The sequence below is a fragment of the Odontesthes bonariensis genome, chromosome 4, assembly GCF_027942865.1.
Source record: "Odontesthes bonariensis isolate fOdoBon6 chromosome 4, fOdoBon6.hap1, whole genome shotgun sequence".
Lineage (NCBI taxonomy): Eukaryota > Metazoa > Chordata > Actinopteri > Atheriniformes > Atherinopsidae > Odontesthes > Odontesthes bonariensis.
Genome location: NC_134509.1, coordinates 41,572,844 through 41,594,267, shown reverse-complemented (window position 1 = coordinate 41,594,267; position 21,424 = coordinate 41,572,844). Strand labels below are relative to the sequence as shown.

At 41.0% G+C, this 21,424-nt stretch overlaps 1 protein-coding gene across 1 annotated transcript in view; it reads left to right on the top strand.

The window, feature by feature from the left end:
* Positions 1–21,424, top strand: part of vegfc (vascular endothelial growth factor c) — a 133,896-nt gene that overhangs the window by 32,474 nt on the left and 79,998 nt on the right. Inside the window, exons 2-3 of the mRNA XM_075464212.1 lie at positions 16,584–16,827; positions 17,494–17,684. Of these exons, the coding sequence (XP_075320327.1) occupies positions 16,584–16,827; positions 17,494–17,684 (435 nt within the window). The remainder of the gene's footprint in view (positions 1–16,583; positions 16,828–17,493; positions 17,685–21,424) is intronic.

The following is a 21,424-nucleotide window of genomic DNA, read 5'->3' as shown; positions in this document are numbered from 1 at the left end:
GGGGAACCAAAGAGAGGAAGGGAACCAAAGAGAGGAGGGGAACCAAAGAGAGGAAGAAACCAAAGAGAGGAGGGGAACCAAAGAGAGGAAGAAACCAAAGAGAGGAGGGGAACCAAAGAGAGGAGGAAACCAAAGAGAGGAGGGGAACCAAAGAGAGGAAGGGAACCAAAGAGAGGAGGGGAACCAAAGAGAGGAGGAAACCAAAGAGAGGAGGGGAACCAAAGAGAGGAAGGGAACCAAAGAGAGGAGGGGAACCAAAGAGAGGAGGGGAACCAAAGAGAGGAAGAAACCAAAGAGAGGAGGGGAACCAAAGAGAGGAAGAAACCAAAGAGAGGAGGGGAACCAAAGAGAGGAGGGGAACCAAAGAGAGGAGGGGAACCAAAGGGAGGAAGGGAACCAAAGAGAGGAAGGGGAACCAAAGAGAGGAAGGGAACCAGAGAGAGGAGGGGAACCAAAGAGAGGAGGGGAACCAAAGAGAGGAGGGGAACCAAAGGGAGGAGGGGAACCAAAGAGAGGAGGGGAACCAAAGAGAGGAGGGGAACCAAAGAGAGGAGGGGAACCAAAGGGAGGTAGGGGAACCAAAGCGAGGAAGGGAACCAAAGAGAGGAAGGGAACCAGAGGAATATCGTCTCCTTTGACTTCCGGGTCACGACCCCGGGAAAACATCTGGAGCATGCGCAGAACGCAAAGTCTAATTCACCACGTGCTAAAGCGTCTACAAGCAGGTTTAGAGTGACTTTCAACCCAGTTATCCCGGGGTCTTAATCCGACTGCGAGTAACCCGATCTGATCCAATTTTTAGTCAAACTAAGGTGTCTACATGAACTTAATAACTCAGTCTTATTGTAATTTCGCCCTTTATCCAATTTTTACAGTGCCATGTAACCCCACTGACTGTTGTATAAAAGTTGTTTCTACACACGTCCAGCATTTGTTTGGTGTTGTTTCTGGCCATATCTTTTCATGTAAGTGCATCATTTGCAGTCTTTGTAGCTAGGTTTTTGGTTCCCATCAACTCTTGAATGAATGTATGGTTCATTGCTAACTGTTCCACTTCACCAGCATGTCTACACGTATCTGGTTTGACGGTGACAGTGCAGGTAGACGGTGCATCGCGGCTTCATGCCAACAGCAGTTGTTCCTTTGCCTGAAAGCAGGGTTTTTGAGTAAGGAGTTGAGCTGAGAAACCAAAACAATGAGTCAGAATAAACTGAAAGCCCTGCTGAGTTGAGAAGAAGGGCAGAGACTTTGTATTTATTATTTCAGTTAAACAGCCCAAACAATAGGGTTTTGATAAGGAAAGGATTGAGGTCATTTGTGAATAAATACAACATTTCACTATGTTCATGCAGTGCATGGAAAGTGTTGCTGAAAAGGTAACCTCTTTGCTGAGTTGATGCCACTATGTTTGGATAAAACAAAGGTATGGGATGCCTTTGGAGTGAGAATGGGTTCATACTTACAGGTGCCACTAATTAGTTCCACTTTGAGAAAAAACTGCTGCTCTTCATTCTGTGGGCAGAAGTTCTAAAGATATGGTTGTGATGAGCTTCGAACTGTTGAACATGCGTATGTGTGGGTGACTCATAAGCATCACATCAAAGAGGCTGACCTGCGGGTTATTTGGCTTTAACTTGAAAGAAAATATGATACTTTGGGTTCAGAATTGAAAAAGCAGCATCCACAGTGAATACATAAAACAGTGCATTCACAAGGCTGGTGATTAAAAATAAAAAAAAAATTGCATTGGGCCAATTATTTAAAACAAAGCAAAGGCATAGGATGTGATATCAACAATATTAAATTTTAATGGTATGTTACATATTCAAATATGTCTATTGTCTGAAACAGTCCCAATACCCCAAAGCATTGACCAAAACTGTGTCAGGGGAGACTCTGTTTGAGTCTTGGCTTTGAGTTCTTAATTTAAAATATAATATAATATAATATATCCATCCATCCATCCATTTTCTATACCCGCTGAATCCGTCGGTCGGGTCACGGGGGGGCTGGAGCCTATCCCAGCAGTCATAATATAATGTAATATAATATAAAGAATTTAGTAAGAGTAATAAGATCCTTAAGCGCTGAGTGGCAACAGCATTCTTAAATGCTTTCTGAAATGTCTTGAAAAGCCTGTTGGATTTCTTTCTTTGAAGTGCTCTTTGTGGATGTATCTGACAGGTTTTTCCACTTCGACCATGTGTCTCAGTGTTTTACCATGTGTTCTTTAGGCCTCTCTAAAGCAATGTTTGGCTCTGCCTCCTCTTTGGATATTCCAGTGACTGTTTGATTCTTTTCTTTTCAGAAAAAAATATGAAAAGAAAAAACTTTTGGTTTATTTTCATTGCATCGATAAGTGTATACTTTGCCATTATATTTTGCTATACAGGGAGTTTAATTACTGAATTCTCAGACATTTCCACTCATAGTCTCATTGGAAATACCATATCATACTTTGTGTGACAAAATTGATATACTTAGGTCACATTATTACTACGGGACCATATTTGTAATAACTGAAGAAGTTCAATCTTCTCGTTAAGTAAAAAGTTCTAGAAAAAAACATCCCAGTAACTCAAAGGAGACTGTGGGGTATAGCAAGAAGTCAAGTCTCTCTATGTCAGCAACAACTTATCATCCAGAAAGCAGACTGGTGGGATGCAAAACTTTTATTGTTTCCCAGAGCCATACATAAGATAAAGTTCCTCTGGATCATAAGCTTAGCCTAACCTGAGACTTGGAGCCCCCAGACAGAGAACATGTGTGTCAGCTGCTGACATCACATATGAGAGTGCTGTTCTCTGGTTTCAAGCTTTGGGGAGTCTCACATCACAAATATTACCTGAGCTGCCTGACATGTGAGCAGCTGTATAACAGCTGTCTGGCCTCTTATGTGTACTTTTGGATTAAAAGTGCTTGTTTGCTGGATTTCAGTGATTGTAAAATGCATCTTTTTCTTCTTGGTTTATGTGGTTATTGCCGCCTATTTTGTTTGACACAATTAAACTGATAAGTTTCCACATTTGTCTCAGAATGTTTAATCTATTTCAGTTTATTTTATAGCACCAATTCACGACAAAAAGGTATCTCAGGGCACAGAGAAGGTAAACACCTTTATTTCAATATCTATTACATACAATCCAATTAAATTATAATCTACTGAAATGATAAGATTCCCAATCGAGATTTTGTTCCTGCAACTGCCCTGGTTTTAGAGGAGTTTGGGGAGGCGATAGAGCATGGCTTTGGATCAGTCAAAGATTCTGGCAAACCATCAGATGCCTCAGGTGGGTGTAGCGCTGCTTTTGTAACACAGTTTACTGCGGTGGGGGTGCTGATAACCTCATCTGAGGAAATAGTTCTGCAGTGGGAGGAATACGTCCAGGATCTTCTCAACCCCTATTGATATGCGTTCCACAATGGAAACAGAGGCAGGGGGAGACTCACCTGTCAGTGAGGTTGAGGTCAATAGGTAGTTACACTTTGCTGCAGTGTTGAGGGCCCAGGAGTGGATAACATCTGCCCTGAGCTCCTTAAAGCTGCAGTCTGCAACTCTTTTTCAAGCATAATGCCTGGAACTGTCCGGGGATTCTGAAAGTAGTACATTAAATACCCCAATACAAAAAAAATGAGTTCTCTAGGTCCCCTATATGTCCCGCTAGGTCCCTCCAAAGCTAGCAGGTTTGTTTACAAAATTGCAGACCGGACCGGTAAAAGGTAACCAATCAGGTTTACGAGCTGGGCTCTGCTGCCTGTCAATCACCGATTGTGCACGCGCGATACAAGGTAGGCTCGTCCCCACGCTTATTTATCTGGACTATTGAACTTCATTACGGGCTAGTCTACTTACTGTGTCTTCCATGATCGCAAATGACAGGTGAGTTGATGAATGAGGAGTCGTGTAGGCGCATCTGGCGTGCACGTCTACGTGCACGAGTTCTCATGTGTTTTGAAGGGGCGGGACAGGAAGTTGAATAACTTTTTATTTTTCGGTTAAAAAATAAGCATTTCTTGCATTTTGCGACTACGGAGGTCACCGTTTTCAACTTCAAGCGTTCTGATAGATCATGTAAACTCTTAAAATGCCAAAAAAGTAGGACTTTACTTATGACAACAACAAATCTTGCAGACTGCAGCTTTAAGGCCCTTGATGTTGTGGAGCTGTCATGAGGCACATTCGCACTGTAGGAACCTTTGGCAGTTCCTATAACCTTTTCAGGAACGGGGCCGTTTTTTCCCGCCTTCGGACATAAAGGAACTAGGGACCATTTCAGCTCCTTCTCCTCAGCTGGGTCTGTTCTGGGTTCTATAGAACACATCTGACGGAGGTGTTTGGTGGTTGGTAGCTCCGCCCCTCGGTGGTCGGTAGCTCCGCCCCTTGTCATGTTGTCAGGCTGAAATGTTTCCTCATACGACACGGACATAACCTTGGCGTGTTTAATAAGTTAAACCTCCACGTGGTCTCCTTTGTCTGCGGCGCTCTGCTCTCCTTCCTTCATGAAACCAAGAAGTATGGCCTGCGCTCCATCCTGCGTCTCCTGACTCTCTCTGTGAGCTCTTCCAGCCTCCATGTTAGACGCCCCATGTGATCCTCCATGATTAATATCACCATCATGCAGACCATGAACACTCTCCATGTTAGCTTCTTTGTGGTGTTTTTTTCTTCTCTCCTTACTTTTACTGGGTTTGATGTGGCGCTAAAGTAACACGTCGCTGTCGCAGACGGCTGCACCGCATCAGTCCCGACCTGGTCCCGACTCATGTGGGAATGCAAACTGAAACAGTTCCACTGGGGAAGGACAGTTATCAGAACGGAATTCGAGGTGGACCGTTCTTTGAACTGTTTTCTTTGAACTGCGTTCTTTAACTGCGTTCTTAGAACTGCTTTCTTTGAACTGCTTTCTTTGAACTGCGTTCTTTAACTGCGTTCTTAGAACTGCTTTCTTTGAACTGCTTTCTTTGAACTGCGTTCTTAGAACTGCTTTCTTTGAACTGCTTTCTTTGAACTGTTTTCTTAGAACTACTTTCTTAGAACTGCATTCTTAGAACTGCTTTCTTTGAACTGTTTCCTTTGAACTGCTTTCTTTGAACTGTTTTCTTAGAACTGCGTTCTTAGAACTGCTTTCTTTGAACTGTTTTCTTTGAACTATTTTCTTAGAACTGCGTTCTTTAACTGCGTTCTTAGAACTGCTTTCTTTGAACTGCTTTCTTTGAACTGCGTTCTTAGAACTGCTTTCTTTGAACTGCTTTCTTTGAACTGTTTTCTTAGAACTGCGTTCTTAGAACTGCTTTCTTTGAACTGCTTTCTTTGAACTGCGTTCTTTAACTGCGTTCTTAGAACTGCTTTCTTTGAACTGCTTTCTTTGAACTGCGTTCTTAGAACTGCTTTCTTTGAACTGCTTTCTTTGAACTGTTTTCTTAGAACTACTTTCTTAGAACTGCATTCTTAGAACTGCTTTCTTTGAACTGTTTCCTTTGAACTGCTTTCTTTGAACTGTTTTCTTAGAACTGCGTTCTTAGAACTGCTTTCTTTGAACTGTTTTCTCTGAACTATTTTCTTAGAACTGCGTTCTTTAACTGCGTTCTTAGAACTGCTTTCTTTGAACTGCTTTCTTTGAACTGCGTTCTTAGAACTGCGTTCTTAGAACTGCTTTCTTTGAACTGCTTTCTTTGAACTGTTTTCTTAGAACTGCGTTCTTAGAACTGCTTTCTTTGAACTGTTTTCTTAGAACTGCGTTCTTAGAACTGCGTTCTTTGAACTGCGTTCTTAGAACTGCTTTCTTTGAACTGCGTTCTTAGAACTGCTTTCTTTGAACTGCGTTCTTAGAACTGCTTTCTTTGACCTGCGTTCTTAGAACTGCTTTCTTTGACCTGCGTTCTTTGAACTGCTTTCTTAGAACTGCTTTCTTAGAACTGCGTTCTTAGAACTGCTTTCTTTGAACTGCGTTTTTTGAACTGCTTTCTTTGAACTGCTTTCTTTGAACCGCTTTCTTAGAACTGCGTTCTTAGAACTGCTTTCTTTGAACTGCGTTCTTAGAACTGCTTTCTTTGAACTGTTTTCTTAGAACTGCGTTCTTAGAACTGCTTTCTTCGAACTGTTTTCTTTGAACTATTTTCTTAGAACTGCGTTCTTTAACTGCGTTCTTAGAACTGCTTTCCTTGAACTGCTTTCTTTGAACTGCGTTCTTAGAACTGCTTTCTTTGAACTGCTTTCTTTGAACTGTTTTCTTAGAACTGCGTTCTTAGAACTGCTTTCTTTGACCTGCGTTCTTAGAACTGCTTTCTTTGACCTGCGTTCTTTGAACTGCTTTCTTAGAACTGCTTTCTTAGAACTGCGTTCTTAGAACTGCTTTCTTTGAACTGCGTTTTTTGAACTGCTTTCTTTGAACTGCTTTCTTTGAACCGCTTTCTTAGAACTGCGTTCTTAGAACTGCTTTCTTTGAACTGCGTTCTTAGAACTGCTTTCTTTGAACTGTTTTCTTAGAACTGCGTTCTTAGAACTGCTTTCTTTGAACTGTTTTCTTTGAACTATTTTCTTAGAACTGCGTTCTTTAACTGCGTTCTTAGAACTGCTTTCTTTGAACTGCTTTCTTTGAACTGCGTTCTTAGAACTGCTTTCTTTGAACTGCTTTCTTTGAACTGTTTTCTTAGAACTGCGTTCTTAGAACTGCTTTCTTTGAACTGCTTTCTTTGAACTGCGTTCTTTAACTGCGTTCTTAGAACTGCTTTCTTTGAACTGCTTTCTTTGAACTGCGTTCTTAGAACTGCTTTCTTTGAACTGCTTTCTTTGAACTGTTTTCTTAGAACTACTTTCTTAGAACTGCATTCTTAGAACTGCTTTCTTTGAACTGTTTCCTTTGAACTGCTTTCTTTGAACTGTTTTCTTAGAACTGCGTTCTTAGAACTGCTTTCTTTGAACTGTTTTCTCTGAACTATTTTCTTAGAACTGCGTTCTTTAACTGCGTTCTTAGAACTGCTTTCTTTGAACTGCTTTCTTTGAACTGCGTTCTTAGAACTGCTTTCTTTGAACTGCTTTCTTTGAACTGTTTTCTTAGAACTGCGTTCTTAGAACTGCTTTCTTTGAACTGTTTTCTTTGAACTGTTTTCTTAGAACTGCGTTCTTAGAACTGCTTTCTTTGAACTGCGTTCTTAGAACTGCTTTCTTTGACCTGCGTTCTTAGAACTGCTTTCTTTGACCTGCGTTCTTTGAACTGCTTTCTTTGAACTGCTTTCTTAGAACTGCGTTCTTAGAACTGCTTTCTTTGAACCGCTTTCTTAGAACTGCGTTCTTAGAACTGCTTTCTTTGAACTGCGTTCTTAGAACTGCTTTCTTTGACCTGCGTTCTTTGAACTGCTTTCTTTGAACTGCGTTCTTAGAACTGCTTTCTTTGAACTGCGTTTTTTGAACTGCTTTCTTTGAACTGCTTTCTTTGAACTGCTTTCTTTGAACTGCGTTCTTGGAACTGTGTCCTTAGAACTGCTTTCTTTGAACTGCTTTCTTCGTCTGGAAAATGTCTCTGGACTGGCAGACTAGAGTGGTCTCTCTTTCTAAAAAGAGAATGTGTTCCAATGATAGGGGCTAAAACTCTTCAGGCTACTTGGGAAAGTTTATGCCAAAATGCTGGAGAGAAGAGTAGAGTCTAATAATAATATGATAACTTTGATTTGTGTTGCACCTTTAAAAGCTGGGTTTACAAAGCGCTTTGACAGACAACCAAACAACAGAGGGCCAAACAAAAAAACAAACAGAAAATCACTTAAAAGCAAGTCTATAAAAATGGGTTTCAAAAAGTGATTTAAAAGATGTTACTGAATCTGCAAGCTTTATCTCCTCGGGCAGGTCATTCCAAAGTTGAGGGGCCCTGAGGGGCGATCACCTTCAGTTTTGAATCTCGACAGCCAGGAGTCCCCGGCACAAGGATCTAAGGCCAAGTACCGGCTCATAGGTGCTTAGCATGTCAGCTATGTAGCTAGGGGACATGTAGCTGATTTTAACAATAGTACAAAGATGAAAGAAAGCAGTCCTAAAAACCTGTTTTATATGTGAATCAAATGATAAATTCTGGTCAAAAATAACTCCAATGTTCCTCACTGGTTTAACTGAATTTAATTAGATTTCAGACCCCTCAACAACCTTTTTTTTTCATAACTGTGACTACGGTGACAAATCTAGTGACTTTTAGGACAAACACTCCAAGGACCACCCTGCAAGTTCTTGCACTTTTTCAGCTGCTCCCACCCACTGCTTGTATGTTTCACACAAAATTAATATGAATTAATATTAACATGGATGATAATATTAATATGATGATGTGTCATAATTTAAGAACTTTCAAACTTTTACACTTCCAGGAAATAGCAGAAAAGATTTTCTTTTTTTAGGTCAGCCACTGAATCCCCAGCCAGCCTTGAACTGCTTGGTCTGGTTTCAGAGCAGGAAGCTGAGACCTCTGTAAAGTGACAAGCAAGTCATATTTAGAGCTGCTGTATTCACAATTGTTTGATTCTTTGAGGCTGAGAAAATACTTTTTCCCATGTTAAAAGGATATTTGCGTATGTGTATGAAAGCACCTGCCCAAACACACAGGCAGAAACACACAGGATAAGGGGAAGCTGAGACAGGAACACACACAGAGAAGGACTTACGGAGAAAAGCACATACACATCCATATGCATAGAGACACAGATAAACAAACACATCCTTCCAGAGGGAAACATTGCCTGCTGGAGTTATTGTACGTCTGAACAGCCTCTTATACAAAGGCCAGTGTGCATGCATGTGATGGCCTTGCTTGAAGCAAAGATAAATGGACTGTACTTGTAAAGCGCTTTTCTAGTCAATCTGACCGCTTTCACATTCATCCATTCACTCCCACAGCACGGTACACAGTGCTTTTTGTTCTCATCATTCACACACATTCATACACCGATGGACGCATCGTGGTGTATTTTTCCGCTTGTATGTATGTATGTATCATTTTTTTGACCAGATACTGAATGTTTAAAACATCCAAAATATGTATTTCACAACAAGTCTAATTTTGCCTCCGAAAAAAAATGTCCATGATGAGTTTATGTAAATTTCTTAAGGAAACTGTAAATGATAAATTTACTCACAAAGTCTAGGACTTAAACCTGTCTTGTCATGCCAGGTAAAGCAGAACAGAACTCAGCATAGTAGCCCTTAAAACGTTCACTTCTTTCTCTTTTTTGCAGAGGTGTCAAGTAACGAAGTACAAATACTTCGTTACTGTACTTAAGTACACTTTTTAGGTATCTGTACTTTACTCCATTACTTATTTTTCTGCCTACTTCTGACTTCTACTCATTACATTTCCACACAAGTATCTGTACTTGAATTTTTCGAAATAGTCGGGTGCAAAAATGACTCGTGGAAAATGCAATGCAAACTCTGCACACCCAAGACCCACGTGTAGAACTAATCAGTTTTCAAATTAAGCTTGCAATTCATATAGTGGCATCTACCTTTTTGTGTGGGTTTTAAAAAAAAAAATATATATATATATTTTTTTATTTAAAGGTTACTTTATACTTTTATACTTTAAGTAGGTTTTGGAGCGCATACTTTTTCACTTTTACTTGAGTAAAGAGGTCAAGTTGATACTTCAACTTTTACCAGAGTGTTTTTAAACTGCAGTATCTATACTTCTACTTAAGTAACAAATGTGTGTACTTTTGACACCACTGCTTTTTTGTGACCTTAACCCTGTCAAGAATTTCGAATTCCAGGTCGCTGCTCGTGTGGTCAACCAGCTAGCTCGCAAGGCAGTTATTCTTTCTATATACTCTATGTTATTTTTGGGGGGTACTTGTATCAGTAGAGGTATACTTTCTTTTTTTCCGGTGTTCAGACATCCCAAGTTCCAAAAACTAATTTCAGGGAGATGCTTATCGAACCCCCCCTTCCATATTCAATTTGGGATTTTTTAAAAGGCTTAGACAGGCTGGAAATAGATAGTTAGATACTGTAGCTGGCTAGTTAGATATAGGCCTACATAATTTAGTAACTAAATGTGTATTGATACTTTAAATAAGTCTTTGATACGTTTTGCTTTATTTTATAACAGCATTTAACCTACAGAAATAAAATGCAGATGATGGCGCGTTCAGCCTACCTCCACATGTTTTACAGTCATTAAGTCCGCCGTGGGCAATACTGAAGTCACTGTTGCATACAGTGCACCTCGCCACGGTGTCATCATTCTTCACCTTCACTAGACATGGATATACTTTAGTATATTCTGCTGTAAAATGAGTCTTATATTTTCGGTTTTTACTCGAGGATTCACCCTCTGCCATTTGGCAGGATGCACAGTTTTGAGTGGTAACTTAGGTGACTGTCAGAGAGTAAATCGAAGCCCTCCCACACCGAACGTTATTGGCTTATTTTGCTGACTAAACCAATCAGCGCGCCCTCTGACCAGCAGTCGCCTTGAACGTACGTTGAACAGAGCATCGCTTTGGACAGACACGCACAGGTTTCACACCCCTCTCTCTCGTGCCTGCGCAGTCGAAACGTGCATGATGGTGCACGAGTTATTGTATTGCCTGCACGCTCTCACTCGCATTGAAAAAAAAAAAAACACTCCCTCCTATAGTCTAAAATCCGGGATATTTTATCCGACTCGCGGGCATCCGTGATTAACTATCAATATCAGGGAGTCTCCCGGAACTTCCGGGAGACTTGGGATGTCTGGGTGTTTGTACACTTTTTTCCTCCCTCCCTGAGCTCGGCGTGAGCGTCTCAACAGCTCAACAGGCAGTTTGTTTCCACTGCCGGCTCGCTGTTGCTCAGGACACTTCAGTCCAAGTGGCTTTGGAGTTTCCATCTACCTCAGCGTGGATACTTTCGGACCCTTCTGGACCCTGGTTTCCCTGCTACTGTGGCTTTCTGCGGAGTTTATTTCGGCCAACATCAGCGATCTGGAATTTCCTGACAGACAATGCGCTCCGTTCAGTCATCCTAACCAACGTGCGCTCCGTTCAGTCATCCTAACCAACGTGCGCTCCTCGTACAACAAAACAGACGAGCTGCAAGTCAACATGACCCACGTGCACAAATACAGGACTGCCTCGAATCTGGCATTCATGGAAATTTGGCTAAGTAAGAACGACAATGACGAAATGTTCCACAGAGAAGGCTTCAGTACACCCCTGAGACTCGACTGAGACACTGAGTTAACCGACAAACAACATGGCGTTTAACATGGCTAACAACATCTGCCTTTATGTAAACAAACGCTAGTGCTCAGTGGTCGTCAACCGGGAAGAGCTGTGTAACAAAGATATGGAATTTTGGCAGCCTCCCTCCACCCTTTCTACCTCCCCAGAGAGTTCCGTCAACTTTTCTTCATCCTCGTATACATCCCTTCCAGAGCAAATCCTACAGCAGCCACTGAACACATAAAAAAATCTGGAAAATCTGGAACTCATCTCCCCTGACTCTCCCAAATTCATCCTGGGAGACCTCAAACACTGCTCACTGGATAGGTGCATCAAAAGATACCAGCAGTATGTCAGCTGCACCACACGCCAGGGAAAGATACTGGATAAGTGCTAGGGATCAGTTCCTGATGCATACAGATCCATCATACAGGCACCAGCCTACATACAAAGGACAGAGAGGGTAATTAAAAACATCCAACAATGGACCAATGACAGCATTACAATCCTGTAGGGATGATTGGGACAACCGACTTTCCACGTGCAGCGACATCAATGAGCAGGTGGACACAGAGTCCTTTTACATCACCCTCTGTGTGGACAGCATCATCCCCACAAAGAAGGTCACCATCTTCCCCAACAATAAGCCCTGTATCACCAAAGAACTAAACACATCCTCTATTAAAAGAAAATAATATTATTCTCTGAGTCTGAGAAGAAGGAGCTGAACAGAGAGGTTTTAAATTTTTCAATAGCTAAAATTGAATTGAATTGGGGGCTGCATGGTGCTGTGGTGGTTAGCACCGTCGCCTCACAGCAAGAAAGTTCCAGGTTCAACTCCCGGCTGGTTCGTTCTGTGTGGAGTCTGCATGTTCTCCCCGTGTATGCGTGGGTTCTCTCCGGGTTCTCCGGCTTCCTCCACCATCTAAAAACATGCATGTTAGTTTAATTGGTGACTCTAAATTGTCCCTAGGAGTGAGTGTGGTTGTTTGTCTGGTTTATCTCTGTGTGGCCCTGTGATGGACTGGCAGCCTGTCCAGGGTGTACCCCGCCTCCCCCCGATGACCGCTGGGATAGGCTCCAGCCCCCTGCGACCCGACCGACAGATTCAGCGAGTATAGAAAATGGGTGGATGGATGGATTGAATTGAATACCATTTCTTATAGCTTCATATATGTGGGACACTGTATTGTAGGAATTTCCCAGACAGAAGTATTAGTTTCCCCTTACTCAGCTCTTGTTTCACACTTTGTTTCACAAAATGGAGAATGAATTTGAAATCAGGTGTATGACTTTTAATTCATTGGACCTGCTATTTTTGCATGATCAGAGACATCGATACAACCATTTTCCTTTCCTGCCTGGTGCTTTTTAGGGGTTGCAGGGGCGAGTGGAGATGTGGGAGGTGGGGTTGTGGGGCTGCAGTCGCCAGATGGAATACACCCGTGACAGTTTGCTGATAAGACATACTGACCAGAAAATACAAGTACAAAAAGGCATGAAATAAGCAGTAATTAAGTAAGTACAATTTGTTTATAAAGAAGACTTGTATACAGTTCACTCTGATCAAAGTGCCATAAAAAGGGCTGTAAAAAGGTCAAATATGTATGAAAATAATGATAATTTAATATAATATATATATGTTGTGATATAAAAGCAGAGCATTGAGAGAGCAAAAACAGTAAATACTAAACTTTACAAGGGACCAAGATCACATGCGGTAGATTTTTATTGCTGTGTGCTTACGTCTGTGGGTGTGTGTTCATGGGGTGGAGAGTAAGAAAAAGAGAGAAGATGATGGGGCTGAAGGGCAATAGATTGAAATACTAAGTCTGTCACAACAGAATTACAAAATGTATTCATCAAGATAGCTGGAAAATAGCAGTAATGTAAAAAAAAAACATCAAGTAAATTAGATGGTGCATAAAAACAAAAATTAAAATGAAATACCCAAGTTACTATGAGGCAAGAAGCATGCTACACTTTGGACAGGTCACAAGTCCATCACAGAGATAGAGGAGGTAAATTAATCCATAGTGAGCCGAAAGTATTAAAGGAGGCACTAGGGTTCAGAAGAACTTCGACTTAATGCATCCCCTCATCTGTAGCCATTAGTAAGTGGCTGGGAACACTGGGAAGTCACCCTGGGAAGAGCTGTCCCTGTTCTGGGATGCTATTGGAATCCATACAGAAATCCTTCAAACAAAAGGTCGTTTGGAAATTGTCATTTTTGTGGAGGAAAGAAAAAGGGCTAGGTTTCTTTAAAGTGATCGCACGCACGAGAGTTTAAACTAATCATGGAAACAACAGAGAAGAAATGTTAAGAAAAATTGATTAAACTGCTTTGGTTCAAATTGGATTTGAAATGACATCAACTGGAGAGGAGGAAGCTTTTATATGGGAGACTATTTCTAAAAGCTCAGGCCAGGAGCGGAGGGGAAATTGACTTCAATGGTTCTTACATTTAAGGACAAATAGGATTAACAAAGTGATCTGAAATACTAATCTGGAATTATCTTGATGGTTGAGGATGAGCCCAGAGCCCAAATGATTCTTCACTGGGAATTATTCTACTGGAGTAGTAAGTCTGTCATCTCCAGATAGTGCACCAGAAGACTTGTCTTCTTCCCTCTTTGCCCTTCTTTCCTACATTCTGACATTCTGTAATTTGTTGTTACATCTCTTTTTCAACACAGGCTTGGGTATTGTTTGAATATTTGCAATTGTGTCTAATATGGATGAAAAGAAAGTGTTGAATGAGTTTGTAATAATATAGATAGTGATACAAGAAGCAGAACTGCCTCATCCACTGGGATGAAAGGAGACATGTTTCCACCCAGAACCAGCTTGTGGGCACCAGCATGCTGAGTCTAATGTATTTTTATTAAGATTACAACTGTGAGCATTAGCTCTGTGCTACCAAGTTCACAACATTGTTTTGTCCACAAAGATTTAGATCTATGGTGACTGATGTTTGTCCTGTGTGGGCCATATTCATACAAGGGACATGTGTCTGAGGGGGACCTAAATTAGACCAGCCTCCCTTAAACTGCTCACAGATCCGAAGGAGGGGATCTGTTTTCAAGGGACTTTAGTTCAGGGGAGGAATGTGTTGACTCAGCCATGTCCTAAATGCTGCCTTTTTTTCAGTCAATAATGATAGGGTGTTATAAATTACTTATATGTTTTAGTTGTATGATCCCGTTTTGTCTTTTTTTGTTTTTGGATAATCAGGGTTGTTCTAGAGGGGAGTATATTTAAAGATTTGCAAGAGAGTTGTTTGTGACCTAACCCACTATACACAATGCTCCAATCACATTGCTGGAATGAAGGCATTGGAACAATGGGCCTCATGCAACAACCGTTCCTACGCACAGATTTGTTCTTAAATCGTCCGTACGAGTGATTTAAGAGAATTTGCACATTCACCAATCTTTTCGTATTTTAAGTTTTCTTTCAGGAACGAACAGAATTTACGAGTGATCCAGACCTGTCGTAGGAGTTTCCTAAAGTAGTCCGCTGTTATTCCAATCAAGTTTGCTTGACTAATGGATTGTATATTTAACTACTTTGAAGCAATCATAAATAAATATATACATTATACCCCATAATGATGCTGACGTTATTCTGTTTGACTTAAATTATGCACTAATTGAAGGTTAATTTGACTCTGTATATAAAAAGGTCAATGGGAAGCGTAACCAGCGGCTGACTTGCTACTTTTGGATGCCTTAGCGCGTCAGGCTCTTGGAAGAGAGCGTGTGTTCCGAGACCGTGTAGATATCCTTGCGGAGACAGACGAATGGCTGACATCACAATTTAGACTGCCAAGGACTGTGCTGCTGAAAATATGCAGCTTGCTAGAGCCACAACTCCAGAGAAAAGCACGCCGATCAAACCCAGTTCCACCACACGTCCAGGTCCTCACCACCCTTGGATTTTTGGCCACTGGAAGCTTTCAGAGGGAGATTGGAGACAGATCGGGGGTGTCCCAGTTCTCTGTGAGTCGTGCGCTCCCCTTGGTCATCAAAGCTCTCATCAGTTTATCACCCATGGTACATCAGATTCCCATACACCGCTGTCCAACAAGTACAGATTAAGAGGGACTTTCATGCCGTGGCTGGACTGCCAAACATAATCGGAGCAATAGACTGCACACATATACGCATCAAAGCACCCGTGCTGTGGTGGAGCGCACTGAGCTGAAGGCCAGGTGTCTCCATACAGCGGGGGGGGGCAAACTGCTCTATAGCCCAGAGAAGGCATGCCAGATTTGCACAATATTGCCATGAACGAGGGTCTCCTACTTCCTGAACCAGCCCAGGCAGACCAGAAGGTGTGGTGCCAGAAGACCCCCCTCATGGACCACCCCATCAAAGAGCCATCATGATGAGGCAACAACTGATTGCACGACTTTAGTTGCAGTCATCGAGCACCTGGCCATGGCGAGACGTTTTTTTTTTTTTTTTTAAGCCATTTTCATATCAAACTATTTCTTCTTTATTTCGGTGACATTACGAACTACAGGTGACACAGAATTAACAGCACTCGTAATAACTTCCCATTTCTTGGCTTTAGCAGGTCCTGTAATTCCACTGCTGACACTGCTAAAAATGACAGATTTTCCTTTCTGGATCTCTGAAAGCAGAATTTCAGTCTCAGAGCCCCTAAAGTTGTTCTTTTTGTGCCTTGATGCCATTCTCATGACTCAACACTCAACACTTCCTGGCACAGGAGAGAGGAAGCACAGCCTTATATGGTATCATTTAGTGCGTGGAGTATGCAAATCTACTATCCTCGTGCACGTGCACTTAAATACACACGGGTGGCATTCATAATTTACGCAGGTCGTTTACACACTTTTTCCAAAGTTAAGAGCGTTTGTTGAATCTGACGTGGCGTGTTCGTACGAGACCTTCTTACGAAAAAAGTGAGAGAAATTTAGAATAAAATACGAAAATGTTCCTGCACGAGGCCCATTGTTTGATTGAGTGGCTGAGGAATGGTACATATTTTCTGTCTATATCCATGTATAAGTTTTCTGATCGGTAAGGAATTAATCCATTTGAAAATATGTTGAAGATAATTGGCTAAAGGTAAAAGGAAAGGTGCGGGATAGACACCAAACTCCCATGCACAGGAATTCATGCTTAAGTCATTGCCTGGAAATGGTAATTGTTCACTTCCTCCTTTTCATCCGTTTTGCCTTTATTTGGACCTCCAGATTAGACTTAAGACTTATCAGAATTCATTCAACCATACTTGCGGATTTTACTTTGTGATGTGTTTTTAATGGAGAAAAGCATTTCCTGGTCACTCAGAGTAGTATCAGACATTTTGTAAACATTTGTAGGAGCAGTACTTTGAATGTAGTGGTCTCTTGTTTTTTTTTCCAGGACACTGCACCAAAGCTAAACATGGAACAGAAGTTGCGTTCGGCTTCCAGTGTAGATGAACTGATGAGTCTCATCTATCCTTCATACTGGACTGCTCTGAAGTGCAGATCCAAACTTTCTGCTGCTACTGTCTCTACAGCCTCTAAACTCTCACAGCAGCCACAGCCTCACCGACCGAGGCCACTTGCTGATACAGAGGAGCCAACGTACGCTGCTGCCTACCTCAACTTGGACGTTCTGAAAAGTATGTTTCCATTAGTTTTTCAGACGTTGGCGATCAAAGTATCTCTCCATGTAGGAAATCGTTTTCATCCAGATGTTCAATGGTCGCCTCCTCATACAGAGAAAGAACATATCCATGTGTTCATTTCCTCATACTCAAAACCTTAACCATTGTATTTTCTAGTTGATTGAGTCAGAATGAGAATTTGTATGTAGTTACTTAATTATGATAATTACTCAAATCAAACATCATTCCATCCATTTTTCAATATGAATGTCTGCAGAATGAATACTTACATGTTTACTTAGACTTTATGAGCATGTATAAATTGACACAGTGCTAAACATTAGTATCCAATATTTGAAAGTTTGACATCAAGGACAAGGGGTTTGCCATCACTTTATACTGTTTATAATTTTCTGTCCTTGTGAACATTGTTAAAGGAAAACAGATATGTTATCATACGATATTTTAATCCTTACCTTGTTGTTAGCATGTAGGTTGAAATAGTCCCAGTTCTGACTTAGGGTAGAACTCATGGATACACCTACACATCCATTTCATTTGTTTAAGAGTGAATAATTGATCAGTATCTTTGTGTCTCAGTAATTTGCTGACCATGTGCACATCAGTTGAGAAATTAGAATAAAAGACATGCTGCAAATGGCTGACTTCCTGTGTGTGCAGGTATAGAGTCGGAGTGGAGGAAGACTCAATGTATGCCAAGAGAAGTGTGTGTTGACGTGGGCAGGGAGTTTGGGGCTCCCACCAACGTCTTCTATAAGCCCCCCTGTGTGTCCGTCTACAGATGTGGAGGATGCTGCCACTCTGAGGATAAACAATGCAAGAATATCTCCACTGGTTACCTCAGCAAAACTGTGAGCACATTCATTTTCTTTTTCTTATTCATATTATTTATGATGTAACATAAATAACGAGAACATTTCTGAAGACATTTTGTTCTGTGCCAATGGAGCTCCAGCCCGCTGAGCTACCTGTTAACATGAAACAGCTAAGGTACAGAGATGAGCTAAAAGATAGTTTGACATGTTAGATACGAGCTTGTTATGGTGGAACCTGACTGCTTTAGGCAGCACGAGGAAGGGACAGCACACAGAAGCTCTGACCGACACAGAGGAGATCAGCTTAAAGTCACACTGGAAAAAAAGTTCGATCTGTGAACAGTGAAAACGTCTGCTGAAGACACTGATGTCATTTTTCTGAAGGTCTTGTTTAGATTAGAGAGACCTGATGCTACGGGTGGGAATCTTTCAGGTGGACTCAGGGAGCTGGAGAGACAGGTTGTAATGTTGTGTGTGAGGTTGCTTCTTAGAGAAAAGATGAATTCCAGCTGAATGACAGGCTGCTGTGGTGACGCAGTTTGTCTTAGTCAGACAGGCAGACAGACTCAACAAAAATCCCCCCTTTGGGCAAACCTGTGAAATCTTTGACTTTGATAGTGAGACATGTATAACATAGCTGTGAAAAGTCCTGGTTTGTTCAACTGGGCTCTTTATTTTAAGATGATAGTGAGTAAGCCTTCCTGTTGGTATGTTCCTGTAGGTACCAGAGGGTTTTACTGTGAAAATCTGACTAAATAGGCCTTGGTCTTGGTATATTCCTGAAAGTAAGATGTGCATCTATTTTCAAAATATATCTAAAGTGGTCTTCCTGTTGGTATGTTCCTGTCAGTGATGTAGCTTTTTACTTTAAAAGTCAGACTGAGGATGTCCTCACAATGTTTGTCTGTGTGGATATGTGTTTGCTTCATTAAATGTAGGTATTTCTATGTATTTCCTTCCTGTGTCTGCATGCAGACTCCATGTGCGAGTGCATTTACCATTATTACACAGAGAACAGCCATAGTCATTATGATCATCACAACAGCACAGCAGCTGCTTGGCTCAGGGGTAAAGGACAAATTTTGTGTGTATGCATGACCAATAAATCTGATCTTAATCGTAATCTTAATCTTAAAATCAGCAGTGGGACAGAAGCAGAGGTTCTAGTATACTTTACTATACTATCAGAGGTTAAATCCTCAGACAGAGGCTGTCATGTTATGGTCATATTGTATTCAATTCAATTCAGTTTTATTTATAAAGCACCAAATTACAACAAATGTCATCTCAAGGCACTTAAATAATAAAGTCCAATTCAAGCCAATTGGAGTTCAATTCATTGTAATCATAATTAATTTCAAAATAAGCCAATTCAAAAACAGTTTCCTAGCTAAGGAAACCAACAGATTGCACTGAAACTTGTCTTCAGTCCAATCTCCCGGCCTGAGCGTGCCTGAGGCGACTGTGGAGAGAAACGACTCCCTTTGAACAGGAAGAAACCTCTGGCAGAACCAGAACCAGGAAGGGTGGCCATCCGCCTCCACCAGCTGGGGTTTGAGAGGACAGAAAAGAGGGGACAACAAACACTGTAACACCATTCAAAGGATACATGTTGGAACAGGGAAACACGAGTTAATGACCACAATAATGTCACATATAGGACATGTATCTATATTATTTTCAATTATTTTTCTATTCCCTTTAGTATATTCATCCAACTGTTTTTATCGTGGCCAAATGCATCGTACTTTCGTTCTGCAGTGCATCTCTGATGTTATGTTGAATGACAAAAAAAGAATCTGGATCTGAAACCTGTTATAAGATGTGAGCCATCCTGGTTTTAAGAGGAGAGGGGAGGAGGGAGCACCCACCAACAGACAGAAAGGCCTTGATGTTTGATCCGGAAAAAATTTTGCTTATCTGAAAAATTCTGGAACCGTGAGCGCCAGAAGGGATGGCATAAGACACTGATGTGTTTTTATGGCAGTTTAAAAACAGCCCTCACTTTGAGTTATGAAGGCGATCAGGAGAGCTGATTTATAATGGAAGTCAATGGGAGCCTGAGGGGTCGCTCTCTGTGTTCTGAGGCAGTCTGAGAGAAGGCCCAGCACAATGACGGTTCCATGGAAAGAGGACAAAAATACCCAAGTTTTGCCCAATGCATAATTTGTCTAGGTGAAGCAGACATTGTGGACGTGAAAAAAGTTTGTTTGAGTATTTATCAGATTAATCTGGAGGCTGTGAAAACAGAGTGGTGGACCTCAGAACAGCAAAGTGAGAGGAGTACTGTCAGAGCATACATTTTCATAAACTTAAACTGCCATTGTGTCAAAGTTATGAAAGATATCAACAAACCCTTTAATTCAGTAAAGGTTTAATCTTTCCTTACCCGTCTATACTTTGAATGGTATCACTATGATAAAGTATGGTCGAGTTATAGGGCTTCAAATTAGGCTTAGTTTGTCCCATTATATTCTCATGTATCTTTTTTTTTTCTTCCAATTTTCCATAAAACTGTTTGAGTAATGAGAGAAAAAAGTAAAAGCACCCTATTCCTGTTGGAGGCACATGTAGTGATGTATTTTTTGTCTAGGTCAGAGCAACCATGAGGGACTCGTTACGCGAAATAGAAGAAGCGCAAAGTATGCACAATAGTAATATGTGTTCCTTTATGCCTTCGGCATTGGCACCCATAATTAGGCATGCCAATCTTTTATTATATAAAATTAGGATAAGTGTGCACAGAAAACATTTATTAGCTGTAAGAACTGTAAGAATCAAGTGGTTTGGTGAATCCAGTTTTCACTTATGGAATTAGATTATGTAGTTATTACCAATGATTCTAAGTTCACACCATGGATCTGTTGTCCTTGTCCCTGTGGACAATTCATGTAGTCAAACAAAAGCTTTAGAAACAGACTTTCAGTTTGCTGCATGCTGACTGAGAAATGTTTTGTGGAATAAAGGTCCTTATTCTGCATAGAAAACTTTGTGTATGACACCCTTTTAGGGATTTTAATAAATCATCACTGTTTGGTTTATTAAATGATCCAAACTGGCTACAGCACATGTTTTTTGTGTGGAAAAAGGACTTTGTGTCTTGTCTTAGCCACAACAGAAGCAATATATTTACTTACTCTTGTACCAACTAAACAGTGACACTTACTGACAGAGGGGCTTGTTGAGGAATAGGATCACTGGGTCGCTCCCTGAGGGACAACATGCCTTTGCATTCACACCATAGATAGCAATGATAATGTGTCAAAATGTATGTCGTAATTTACACATCAGTCTACATCAGAAAACAGTGGGTTTCGCTGTTGATCTGTTCCTTTGTGTTTTGTTTCACTTTTTAAAGGTTAGTGCAAAGAACTGTTGTCAAAATGGGTGACATTTTAGCATTGTTTACACGATTTTTGTAATTGCAAATTTCGGTGTTGTGTTTATGTGTTCAATCAGTTAAAATAAACTTATCTCATAGAAAATGACCCTTAAAAGCTTCTGCTCTGAGGTTGGAGCTAAAAAAGCTCTGTTTTGCAAATTTTCTTAGGGGAAAAACAGTAATTGAACTCCACAGTCATTGACTAAACTAAACAAAAAGTGATTTGAATCAGCAAAAAAATTTGTAATTTCTACTTTTTGTTGTTAGCGACACTTTTGAACTTTGGGTGACAGTTCCACTACAAATCGTGTACTATGGTTGGTCAGATTCAGGTAAAAAGGCTTTCTTTAAAAGCCTAACCGGTGACAAGGTCTGCAAACTAGCCATGACTTGA